The 13,347-nt window shown below is 49.7% G+C and overlaps 1 protein-coding gene across 1 annotated transcript; it reads left to right on the top strand.

Annotated features, from left to right (window-relative positions):
• Positions 1 to 9,532: 9,532 nt before the first annotated feature.
• On the top strand, positions 9,533 to 11,209 carry HOXD4 (homeobox D4). The gene is made up of 2 exons (XM_032753372.2): positions 9,533 to 10,049; positions 10,592 to 11,209. The coding sequence occupies exons 1-2, from the start codon at positions 9,617 to 9,619 to the stop codon at positions 10,924 to 10,926; spliced, it is 768 nt and encodes a 255-aa protein (XP_032609263.1). The 5' UTR covers positions 9,533 to 9,616; the 3' UTR covers positions 10,927 to 11,209.
• Positions 11,210 to 13,347: the final 2,138 nt, after the last annotated feature.

Below are 13,347 nucleotides of genomic sequence, written 5' to 3'. Positions count from 1 at the left end.
TTTAACTCACTGGTTAAGTACTTAAACCAGTGTTTTGCCGCATACCAAGTATTCAATACATACATGTTTCTTATTATCCTCCTTTTGCTGTGTAATCAGGCCTAGACTTTTAGAGCAATAGACCCCTGGTTCACTCACCAAATTTTTGAATTCTATGCAGGACAAGACAGGTTTGAACACACAGGAAGTAGCAGACTCAGGAGAACATAGTTCTGTGACCTAACCTATTGCTGTTGTGGGCCATGTAGTCCTGGCTTTCAGTGTCTGGCACCTAAATGTATCAGGGTTACACCAGGCAGAAAGTGGCCCTAACTCCTCAGTGGGCAGGTATCAGGTAGGGGAGGCCTCACATTCACACAGGCACATCTTCGACTCCTACAGATGGCTTCAGGTCTTTCCCGAGAGCAGGCCCATTTATCCAGCTCCTGCAATCACCTTCTCCATCACCACCCTGTCCTGTCATTCACACCCACCAAGCTGGTTGTTCTTCTTGTTCTCCTATAGCCCCAGGGCAAGGACCCTCCTTAGTCTCTTAAAATCTAGGGCAGGGTAGGAAAGCAAAAGACCAACAACAGCCAAGGAAGCCGAGGAGCCCCACCTCCACTCCCCCCAACACTTCTCACCCCTTTAACTGCTTGTGCCCCAGGATCTGGGCTCCAGGGCAGCAGCTGAGCCTCTGCCCCCAACATGTTTGGGGGTTGTAGCCAGAAAGGGTATTTTTGTAACTCTTCATAAAAGATGTACAGAATTTCAAAGAATTGGAAGGGTTAATGGAGAATTGAGGGATAAGTCCTCATCCTTAGTTCTGGGCCCATGACTTCTGTCTACAGACTTTTTTCATGAAAGCCTTAGTAGCTCTTGGCCAAGCTGCTTTGCTTGGCTTAACCAGGAAGTCCTCCTGGGTCAGATTTTCCCTCAAAACATACAGTTTCTTCTGCTACCAACCTTGTCAGGCAGTGTTCTGCCTACAGCCTAGGGCAGCACCTCCTGTGCCAACAAATCTTGGTTCTCCTAGTACTTAGATGGCCACCTTAGCCTCTTCTGCCCTTCTTGGGACCACTGGAGCCTTATTTCTAGCCTCCATTCTGCTCTCAGACATCTTGCCCCAAGCCCCCTCCCCTTTTGTTTTGGTCTCTTCTCTCACTATTGGCCTTTTTGTCTGAGGTCACCTCTGCCTCCCTGGGTCCTCAAGCCAGAGCTCCAATGAGTGACTCCACTGGGGCGGGGGGAAGTGGGCAGGGAGAGAAATGTTTCTGTTTTGGTGGTAGAGGATAGTGCCAGGAATATAGAGTTACGTTTCTCTCATGCTGGGGACTCCCTGTTCAGTCCTTCTCTGGCTATACCCCCAGACTACGTCCTTAAGTACCAGCCCTGGGCAGTCTTCTTTCTCCACCTGCCCCTGGCCAGGGAGTGTATTCAAAGCCCCACCTATCTCTTCTGGTTGTACAAACATTTAGTTTAAGAGGAAAGCTCCACCCCGCTTCAGGCAAAAGGCCTCTTAAGAGCCAAAATGAGAATATTCTTTCCTGGAGCCACTAGCAGGGGCCCTTAGGGTGGGCAGAGGGCTGACTTTCATTACTTTTGGAGTAGAGCTGCTCCCTCCCGGGACCCCTTCACTCTCTCCACCTTCCTGCGAGCTACTTTGGCTCCCAGGGTTTGGAGGAGCCCTACAAGGTGCCCTATCTCATGGGAGCTTGCTAGGCTCTTTTTAGCCACATGGGGAAGGACAGTACCCACAGTCCCACTTTACCTATAAATTAATTCCTTCTAGGTTTTTAAGAAGGCTCAACTTGTCCTTCCCCACTGCCTCTTCCATTATCACCACAACCATTGCAAGTTCTTGGGAAACTCCCCAACAAACTGGCACATGCTAGCTCTGCTCTTCCCACCACTCAGCTTCTCTTCCCCATTTCACTCTTTCTTTCATCTACAGAAGACCAGGAGTGGGGGGAGGAGAAAAGGAACAGGGGAAGGAGGAGACAAGAGAAGATTATGGGAAGGTGGACACTTACTCTCTCTTTAATCACTTTGCCTCGCTTTCCTAAGATCAAGACATAAATGGTGTCTGCCTCAATATATTCCTTTCATCTCTCCTTTTCTTTACTCACGGACACTTTGCTGTTATTGTCTAAATATACAGAGTAGGCTATGTAATTTTATCTTTTTCTGTAGGCCACAGTAAAGGTTGCAAGCATGTCTCAGTCACCATGCTTCATCACCGTTTGTTCAAAGAATGTCTACCTAGACCTGACTGGGTACCCATCACTGTTTCAAACACTATTTCTCCTCAGTCTTATCTTCTCCTTACCCCATTCTCATAAAAAGCTCATCACAATTGCCTGGAAACTAATATGTACTGTGATTAATTTCTTTATTTTTATTTTTATTTTTTTTGAGACGGATCTTAGCTCTGTCGCCCAAACTGGAGTGCAGTGGTGCGATCTCAGCTCACTACAACATCTGCCTCCTGGGTTCAAGCAATTCTCCTGCCTCAGCCTCCTGAGTAGCTGGGATTACAGGCACGCCACCACGCCTGGCTAATTTTTGTATTTTTAGTAGAGATGGGGTTTCACCATGTTGGTCAGGCTGGTCTCAAACTCCTGACCTCGTGATCTGCCTGCCTCGGCCTCCCAAAGTGCTGGGGTTACAGGAAAATAAAGAAAGCTCTTCTCAACCCCTCAAACTATTATCATTATTTTACAGCTGCTCATCTAGTGCTAACCAGAATCAGAAACTATGTTTTGAAGAGTTTATCCATTTTTAAAAACAGATGCCATCAACCATAAAAGAAAAATATCTTTCTACAAGGCTAATGAAACAAAAAAAGGAGAAATGGATGCCTTACAATCCAGGCTAATAGCCCCCTGCTTTCCAGCTAATGACAGTGAAATCAGGAAATGGGTTTGAAAATGCATGTAGAATGGGTGGAAATTGGGATGCAAAGAGATCTTTGTATGAAGGGATCTCTTTTATGGGCTTGATGGGTCTTTCTGATGGGAACAGTTGCAACTGAATTTGATTTAGAAATCATATGTGTGTGTGTGCTCTACAAATCTCCACAGAACATCCATTATTTTCATCAGAATAGTCAAAACCACACATGTTTTTACACTGTTTGGTGGCAACTCTGGTGGGCTATTGAAGGGTGCTGGGTGGTCAATTCTCTTTTTATTTATGCTCCTTGGTGGGAGCTGAGGGCATCTTTCCCTCTCTCTTACCCCCACTCCAGCCTCCCCCAAGCAGAGAATGCTGCATTTTCCTAGAGAGCAGGTTCAGGCCCAAGCTCTTTTCTTGGCTTTCTCAGCAGGACAGCGGCAGTGTACTACTCTCTCTTCCTGTCTTAGGCTCTCTCTCTGGTGGGGGCAGCAGTGTGGGTGTGGGGGTAGTCCTCCTAAAACTCCTACCCAGTTTTGAACCCCCAAAGCTCCTGAGCCTTAATCCCTGTGCTTGGAGACATCATGGGAGTGGGGACATCTGACTTCCTGGGCTTGGATTCCTTGAGAGTCTCATTTGCTTCCTCACACCCTGTCTCCTTCACACCAGGGCTGTTTTATTGTTTTATAACCTTCTTTGGAGCTTTAGTTGCCAAAGATTCTAATGAGGCTATTCTCCACTTTCTCACTTTACCAAACCCCAAGTCTTGCTGTGTTAAGCAGTTTGGTCACTTGCAAAGGCTTCCCTTTCAGATCTAAGCAAATTATAGAAACTTCTAGGCATGTGGCTACCTTCAACTTTCTCCAAGCCCATCCACAACAATATGGAGGGAGCCAAGTGTTAATTCCAACTGACACTCCCACCCCCAAACCCACCCAGCCTCTCCCTAACCACTTTTTCTCTGTTGAAACTTGAACAAAATCTCCAGTAACTTCCAACTTCTGTCATAGGCAAATAAGAAGTGGCTTTTGACCTTCCTCTTTATCACATCTAGAGCTAGAAAATTGTTGAAATAAAGGGGTTGATGGTACTCTCAGTGAATGCAGCCAAAGAATCATAAGACATGCCCACCAACCAGCCTTTTCCAAATAGCACTATCTCCCAACTTAAACAGCTTCTCTGAAAAGATGCTGTTTGAAAAGCCTGGGGTATTGATATGAATATGACCTCCCTTGCATCCTAGATATTTGGAACTATTTAAATCTGAGGGAACAGTTGCAGCGAACCTTTATTTAGTGAATAAAAGTTTAAAGCCAAAGGTTATTTATGGTTCTGCAGAGATGGGACCTGAGTGGCTATTTACGAGCACGTGATTCCAATAAACTTTGTTTTATGGCTTGAGAGTTGACAAGCCAAAATATAATTCCCACCATAAATTAGGTTAAGAGCATACAAGTGCAGATGCTGAGTTCCTGGAGCAGCAATAGGAACGTGAGAGGCTCCAGCCAGCCCCAGGCTAAGAAGGAGACGGTTCTACTCCCAGCTCCCCTGCCCACTAGGAAAGAAAAACAGTAAGTCACTTACTACTTTTTCCACAACAACTTCAGAGGTGGGAGATTTCTCTGTTCCTGACTTTTCTGCCTAGGATGGGGATAAGTCTCATCGAAGTTAATTCTAATTTTAGCCTAAACCTAAATTAACAAATAGAATGAGCATCTCGATCTCCCATGCCCTCCCTTCCGGATAGGGACAGTTAGGAATTGAGGGCTCTCACCTCACAAGAGGGACTTACTGCCCCTCTCCTCCCCATAAGAGCATCTCCTTCAGAAGTGGAATAAAACAGTGGTAGTCTGGGTGGGGAAAGAAAGAGAGGATGAGGGTGAAGCTGCTTTGTCCCTGAGATTTCTAATATTGCTTTTCTATAATAATATCAGGAAAGACTGAAAACTTAAAACTGGACGCCAGCCTCTGGGAGTACCACTGCTTAGTAAGATTGTCTTCTGAGCTCTCCAGCAGCAATCCTGAAAAATTGATGTCATACCAATAGAGCTGGATAACAATCTAAAGCATTGCCATTCACCTTTAAACCCATTGATTTTCCTCCTCCTTGGTTATCATTTGGGTCCTCATTTCCCCCTGGAAATTGCTCTTTGTTTTGAATTGGAGTAGAAGTGGCAAGTCCCAGCCATGCCTGATTCTTCTTTGAAGAGAAGACAGGTTTTGGGGGCACTGGTTGGGGCTGAGGAATTTGAAACCAACCTGAAGCTGGAAAGGGAGGCTGAATTGCTCCCAGGGTGGGAGAGATAGGAAGCTGGGGTGAGGGGCAGATGGAGCGGCTACCCCCTCCCCAGTGGACCTGCACCCACCCAGCCCGATTGCGCAGAAGGGAACACACGAAGACCCATTTTCTCCTCGCTTCTCGTTTTCCCACTGGGAAAACCCTGTTACGGGCGACCTGAATCGGGCCAAGTAACCAGTGAGGTTTTGCCCAAGGGTGCGTGGAGTGGGGGAGGTGATGGAGACCGAAATCTGTCATAATCCGTGGCTCTGCTCTCGAGGGACTGCGGTCTCCGGCTCCGCGGAGAACTTTGCGCAGTTCCCGGGGGCGGGCACCTGAAGCAGGGAGGTCTGGGTATTGGTGGTGTATCTGGGCCTTGTCATTTTTCTGTGTGTTATATGTGTCTGCTTTATTATCCTGTGGAATTTAAGTGATCCCCGTTTTCATTGCAACAGGTTCAGGACCATGAGAGAGCGCCCCTGTAAGTACCTTCCCGCTTCTTCCGAATCGCGAAGAGGCGGTACTGATCGCGGGGAAGTGGTGGGCTAAGGGCCAAGCCAGCGGAGTGGGCGGATAGAAGAAAGGCCCTGCCTCCCCCACCCCACCCCCCCACCCTCCACCCCCGGCCTCGCTCTGCGAGGTTAGCCCGCTTCGGGAGGTGGAGGCGCTAAATCGAGGTCCTGGAAAGCTTTTCTCGGGCCTTGTTCACAGACACCTGCCTGAGAGAACGGTCCGCGGCGTCTCGCCCTTGTCTCCTTGGGCCTTCCTGGACCTTCGCGGCCTTTCCCTACTCTGCACAGGTGCAGCTCCGCCAAGGCGCTCACTTCTGTTAAGAGCTTGCTAATCAGCAGCCCGTCTTATTAGCGGCTTCAAACCAACGCAGTAAACACCAAGGCAATGCGGTCCCCTCCGCAGCCCAACCCTTCTTAACCTGGTCTAGCCTGGCCAACCTTGTTTTTACAAAAATTCACTGAAAACAAAAACTCAATCCTCTGTGGCCGTGGGTGTGTTGAGTTGCCCGCTTCTGAGCTTTACGTGGACATTCCTTCCCCGCCCCTCCCCCGATCTGTTTGCAGCGGTGTGGGTCCTGGGCTTGGGACACTGGCTGAGCGAGGAGGGATACGGATCTTCTTTTCACCTCTGCTTCTCTGTAACTGCAGTTGGAGAATTTCCGCCCCAGAGGCGCTGGTGCTGCAAGGAGGCATAGGAGGGTGGAGTGGAGTGGATGCGGTGGGATGGGGCCAGAGACTCGTGGGATCCTTGGCTTGGATGTTTGGATCTTTCTGAGTTGCCTGTGCCGCGAAAGACAGGTACATTTCTGATCAGGCCTGTGAAGCCTCCTGGAGGACCATCTCATTAAGACGATGGTATTAGAGGGAGAGTCACAGAAAGAACTGTGGCCCCTCCCTCACTGCAAAACGGAAGTGATTTTATTTTAATGGGAGTTGGAATATGTGAGGGCTGCAGGAACCAGTCTCCCTCCTTCATGGTTGGAAAAGCTGGGGCTGGGCTCAGAGACAGGTTTTTTGGCCCCACTGGGCTGGGCAGTTTGGTCGACCCTTGGTAGACTGTGCACACCCATAGAAGAGCAATTACCCCTATACACCAGGCTGGCTCAAGTGAAAGGGGCTCTGGGCTCCAGTCTGGAAAATCTGGTGTCCTGGGGACCTCCTGGTCTTGCTTCTCTCCTCCCCTGCACTGGCTCTGGGTGCTTATCTCTGCAGAAGCTTCTCTCTAGCAAACCCACATTCGGCGCCCTGTAGCTGAACACAGCACAAAAAGCCCGAGAGATCAAAAGCATTAGTATGGGCAGTTGAGCGGGAGGTGAATATTTAACGCTTTTGTTCATCAATAACTCGTTGGCTTTGACCTGTCTGAACAAGTCGAGCAATAAGGTGAAATGCAGGTCACAGCGTCTAACAAATATGAAAATGTGTACATTCTCCGGTCTCCAGCCGGCTCAGCAGGCTCCCCCAATTTGTCTGGATAGAGCCTAGGCCCAGTGTCCCAGGAAGATGGATACTTGGGAGTCTTTGGCATTCAGGGAAATTGGGGGGACTCTCCTGGGATAAACAGATTCTGCAGCCTCCTAGCCCTTGTTAGAACTGACGCCCCCAAAATCCCTACGAAATAGGTAAAGTGGTGGAAGCAAAGGATGGGGGGATGAGCAAAGTGCCAGGCTTGGATGGGGAGTATCCCTGCCTCACCCCACCAGGCCCAGGCCCAGGCTTGAAACTAAATTTTGAATTATGTGGGAGGTAGGAAGGGCAATCAAGACAGTCAAAAAAAAATCTAACACCTTCAGCCTACAGTTAGGCACCCAAAAGCCCCATTCGAGCCAGGGCATCCCTGTGCCCCTGAAATCCATCGAGGCTCTGAGTGAGTCTGCGCTCTCCATGCCCTGAACTGAGGGGCAAGCAGTGCACAGTGCCGAGGCGCTGGGGCGGGTGAAATTTGTGAACTTTTGTACTCTTGTGTGCTGCTGTCGGCAAAGCAAAAATAATGAAAGTTTGTGATATGTTTGTAAATTATTTCGAATGACCCCTCGCCCTGCCCTTCAGCATTAGCGCGCCGGCCTCAGCCCAAGGCGGCTCGGTGCCTGTGAGCAGCGCCTGCCTCGGGGTCTGCAGCAGCAGCGGAACGGAAAGGCCAGCCCGGATCAGGGCCCATGAAGGTAAATGCGCGACTTCTTGGAGAAGTAGCTGTGGCAGACAGCCTGGCTTGGTCGGGCAGTAGGAAAAGGAGTGGACAGAGGATATTCCCCTCTCGCTTCTTTTCCTTCTGCCGCTGAGGGCATTTGTTCCTTTCTGGAAAATACCACTTGATAAGGAGGGGGGTTATTTGGATCCTGGTGGGGGAGGGTGGTTAATAAAGCCGCCATCCTTGGGATGGATTATTTTTCTTTCTTTATTTTTTTCTTTCTTAAGAAGAATATTCTGGTTGCTCGCCTGCTTGGTAACCCTGACCCTGGCAGAAGAATGAGGGAACTCATTGCTTCAAATTGTCGCCAAGCCCATTAGGCTACCTGAACTGTCTCAGAAAGTGCGGGTGGCTGCGTCGAACGGTGGTGGCTCAGAGGAAGAGGCTGGGGCCGGCAGCGGCCTAGGTACCTCACTCTGGGTGGGACCCAGAGGTTGTAACGTTGTCTATATATACCCTGTAGAACCGAATTTGTGTGGTATCCATATAGTCACAGATTCGATTCTAGGGGAATATATGGTCGATGCAAAAACTTCACGTTTCTTCGGAATAGCCAGAGACCGAAGTGCGAAATGGAGACTAGAAGCAGCCGGCGCTGGTCAGCCGCCTCTTTCTGTTTTATTACCTTGGACTCCAGGAGGATCAGCTGCGCCTGGTGACATAGAGCAGCCTTTTCCTCTCCAGAAGCTCCTCAACTTTAAACAGAGTATCCTCTGGGTGCTGAAAAGAAAGAGAGAGAGAGAGAGAGAGAGAGAGAAAGTGAGAATGCAAGCCTAATTGGTTGCATGGATGCAGGGCCAAAGGGCTAGGTTTCGGGGTACTAGGGAGTGAGGTGCAAGGCCAGCCTGCCCAGTCCCAGCTCTGCCCTCCAGGAACATGAGTGTGCAAAGGTACTCAAATGCGGGCTTGTTTGTATTTGGGGCCTGTGGGAAGAAAACAAGCTTCGAAGAAGCCCAGTGGGGAGCTCTAGGGTGCATTTTGACAAGGTGAGGGTGCCCTTGCCACCATCCCAGCCTACCCCCAGCTACATGGGCAAGGGCAGCGAAGGCCCATGTAGCTGGGGGTGGCTATTTTGGCAGGGCCCAGCTTTGGCTGGGAACCCCCGGGCCTGGGCATTGGTAGAAAGCATGGCGGTTACTCATTGCCTAATTTGATTCAAGCTGGCCAGATTCTGGTAACTTTTGGGTGACCCTGATGAAGACAAAGCCAGGACGGCTGCCTTTGTATGGCAGAATCCCTGCTCCCGCCGGCTGCAGGCAGGGCGGGCAGGCAGGAACCCTCCCCGCCTGGGGCACTCTGCCCAACTCGGAGGCGACTTCGCCCACCCACCTTTCATTGCTCTGTACCCCAATAGGAGGATTCATTCTCCCTTGAGCTGTGCCTACGTGGTGTGGGTGGGGGTGCGGGTTGCATTCAGCTGGGGGTGAGTGGAAGGGGCACGGAAGGTTGGCAAAATCAGTGGCAGACAAAAGCTGGCATTACCTGAGGGGAATGGGGTGCTGGGGACTGCAGCTACATTAATATCTGGCAGGGGCTCTCAAATGTGCCATAGCAAGCTACTTGATTACACGTATGTTATTTAGTTAAATTTGTGAAAATTATGAGATGCTCACCAACCCGGTGATAAACTTGCTCCCTCGCCATTGGCTGGCCTGGTCACATGGCTGCCCAACTTTATTCAGTTGACAGCAAGTAGGAGGGCCCTATGGAAGGAGAAAAAAAGACAACACGAGAAAAATTAGTATTTTCTACCTTCTGAAATTAATGGTCATGAGTTCGTATATGGTGAACTCCAAGTATGTGGACCCCAAGTTCCCTCCGTGCGAGGAGTATTTGCAGGGCGGCTACCTAGGCGAGCAGGGCGCCGACTACTACGGCGGCAGCGCGCAGGGCGCAGACTTCCAGCCCCCGGGGCTCTACCCACGGCCCGACTTCGGTGAGCAGCCTTTCGGAGGCGGCGGCCCCGGGCCTGGCTCGGCGCTGCCTGCGCGGGGTCACGGACAAGAGCCAGGCGGCCCCGGCGGTCACTACGCCGCCCCAGGAGAGCCTTGCCCAGCACCCCCGGCGCCTCCGCCGGCGCCCCTGCCTGGCGCCCGGGCCTGCAGTCAGTCAGACCCCAAGCAGCCACCCTCCGGGACGGCACTCAAGCAGCCGGCCGTGGTCTACCCCTGGATGAAGAAGGTGCACGTGAATTCGGGTAAGGCTAGGGTCCAGTAACCTCTCTGTCCACATCCCAGCCCGTTAGCCTGGGTCCCCTGGAAGGGGGTGACAGTAGGTGGGGGCGTGTGGAGCTTCCATGGGCGCCGCAATTACTCTCCCCATAAATTTTTATAGCTGAGGGAGCAGGTCAGGACCATGTGGCTGGCTGCTCGGCTGTGGGCGCAAAAGGGGGGGGATGGGGGTGGGGTGGGGGAGGACTCCATTTTCAGAGCAGGGGGAAGGCTGTGGAGGAGCGGGGGATTTCCAAAATGCTTGAGGGTTCCGGATTTGGTGATGGGCCCGGAAGAAGGAGCACATTTGGGGATCCCTCAAGCCTGGGGTATGTGGGTGTGTTTGAGGAGGTGGGTGGGAGTGAGCGTGTGCGCCGGGGAGAGGGCGGGAGGGAGGAAGCAAGCGAGCTTGGGAGCGCGCGGGGAGGGCCGCGGGCCTCGGGGCGCGCCAGGAAGTGAGCGGCGGAGGCGAGGGGCCTAACTAGTGGCCGGGCGCTGACCTGCCTGTCCTGTCTGTTTTGTCTCGCAGTGAACCCCAACTACACCGGTGGGGAACCCAAGCGGTCCCGAACGGCCTACACCCGGCAGCAAGTCCTAGAACTGGAAAAAGAATTTCATTTTAACAGGTATCTGACAAGGCGCCGTCGGATTGAAATCGCTCACACCCTGTGTCTGTCGGAGCGCCAGATCAAGATCTGGTTCCAGAACCGGAGGATGAAGTGGAAAAAAGATCATAAGCTGCCCAACACTAAAGGCAGGTCATCGTCCTCATCTTCCTCCTCATGTTGCTCCTCCTCAGTTGCCCCCAGTCAGCATTTACAGCCGATGGCCAAAGACGACCACACGGACCTGACGACCTTATAGAAGTGGGGACCCTGGGCCCATCTCTCCCTGCGCACCAGGCTAAGCCGAAGCTGCGGGGGCAGGCCGGGCCTGCTGTCACCTCGCTGGGCTCTAAGGTACTGTGGGGTGGACCTGGGACAAGCAGGCCGCCCTCGGACTAGGTTAGCATCCTGCCCGAGGGCAGCCCCCTCCCTAGTGCGGGATGGGGATGGGAGGGGGGCGGGATTCTCTCTCTAAGTATATTATATGGCAGGAGCTACTGAGAACATAAAATCTTGGCGAGTCATTAAACTCATGAAAATCATCGCTCTTGGATTTTGAATTTGCAAATGAAGGTTGGATGCTTTATCCCACTGTGAATTTGGACATTCTCCCCACTCCACCCCTCCAGGGCGCTTTGTGGCTTAATTATGTGGAGGAGTTGAGGCAGAAGGTTGGCCACCCCTGTGCTAGGTGCTTTCAGTGGAAGCCAGAGAGCTGGGTCAGGATTTCTGAACTTTCTGGGTTGTCTATGGAATTTTGTGTGATTAAAAAATATATCTTTTGCTCCCAGTGGCCCCATGTCCAAAGAAATGGGTCTAAGAAGGAAGTAAAAACGGGTTATTTTATGTTTAGATATTTGCTTAAATATTTATTTGTTGGGAAATGTGGTACAGAAATAACTGACACCTTCATGCCAAAAATCTTAAAAAGGTGAAAGGGGCTGAACTTCAGGGAGCAGAATCAGAGATATGTGCATTTACTTCTGAACTCCACCCCTCCCCACTCTCTGGAAATGTGTGTAGGGGGCCTTAACCCTTCCAGAAGGAAGCAAAGGATTCACTCAAAGTTGCATTCTTGAAAATATATTTCCACATGTGTTTTTTTCAGTACTGTGCTTACAACCAGTTCTGGGTGATTAAAGGAAAGGGGAAAAAAAGCAACAAATGGTCCAACATTTTCCTTCTGGGGAAAGAAAACAAAACCTCTGTGCACTGGGTCGTTAGATAATGACTGAATTTTCTGTTCCAACTGGATTCCAAATGCTCTAAATACCCTCACATAGCAGTGTTTTACAGGAATTAGTGTATGGCCTGTGTAGGGGAGGGGCTGTGCAGTGGGGAGAAAGTGGGAAGGTGAGGAACTCTTGCTTTAAGAAGGAAAAAAAAAAAAAAACCCCTTACTGAATCTAGAAGTCCACAAAGGTTAGCCTTAGAGGTTTTTTTTCTCCCTGAAGTTTTAATTTTTTAAAAAACCAAATCTAAGGAAGTTTTCCTCAGCTCATTAATTAGAAGCAGAATTTGTAAAAGTATAAAAGTTTTCAAGCACTCGTCTTTGCCTTGAGAATAGTGGTTTTTTAAAGAATCACTCTCAACAGGAGAGATGTCCTCTAGTCGTTTTTCTTCTGCCTCTACTGGGAAGAGTTCAAAGTTCATTTTTCTAAAATGCTGACCCTCAAGCATAAGGAGGAAAAAGTCAAAGTTAATGGCCAGAGTTCATATACTCAGATGAAACCAGTCTTCCCAAGGCCTCAGGCTCCAAAAAAGGTTGTAGCTATCAAAAAGTGACCAAAGTGGGAAAGGGAGAAAGGATAAGCTTAAAACTTAATTTTAAGATCCAGAAGGGGGGTATTTTTTTTCAGTACTTCAAAAACACTTTAGAAGGTTTCTGTGGTAATTTAAAAAATATATTTAAGTGGGAGGGAAAAAAGAGTTTCTCTGTAGGCGTATTCTTTGGCTGTGTCTCCTGAGAGCTGAGGGCAGGTATTCACTGCAGTCCCTAGGCTGAAATTCCGCTTCTCTAAAGTGTCTTCCAAGCCTTGGTCTTTTGTATTAGACCCTGGGGACTGCTCTTTGTTCCTCCTTGGGGTGAGCCTGGCTCTCAGACTTGCACATGGCAATACTTGAATATCACCACGTCGGGATATTAAAGATGGATATTCGTGCATTATTCACATCATTGTTTCTATGACAAAAAGCACAGAGTTCATACATAGTCAAGACGTCTTTTTTCTGACGCCCTCACGTTGAGAAGCTGAAAAGGTATTTTACTGAAGTTCGGGTAAATTACAGAATCAGGTTCATCCAGAGGACAAATTTTCTATTTGATTAGCTGTATTTCAGCCGGGAGGACTGACCTCTAAACCCTTAACCTTTTGGACTCTAACTACCCTTCTCTTCTTTTTTCCTCTCTAACATGGAGAGCAGTCTTTGGATGTACCATTTGAAAGGAACCGCTATCCTTAGGCAAGTTGGAAAGTTGCTAAGCTGCTTTCCTAAAACCCAAATCTGTCTATACATTGAACCTTCTCCTTGGGAAGGGGAAAAGGGTATATATTTTCACAGCATCCAATTACATATATATAATAGAAATTTGTTATATAGATTTTCCACCACCTCAGAAGTTCAGGTTACTCAACCCCAGCTTCATACCAAATGCCACACAGGCTTAACTGACTGCATC

Source organism: Hylobates moloch, unplaced genomic scaffold (genome assembly GCF_009828535.3).
Source record: "Hylobates moloch isolate HMO894 unplaced genomic scaffold, HMol_V3 SCAFFOLD_1, whole genome shotgun sequence".
NCBI lineage: Eukaryota > Metazoa > Chordata > Mammalia > Primates > Hylobatidae > Hylobates > Hylobates moloch.
This window is presented reverse-complemented; position numbering and strand designations above follow the sequence as displayed.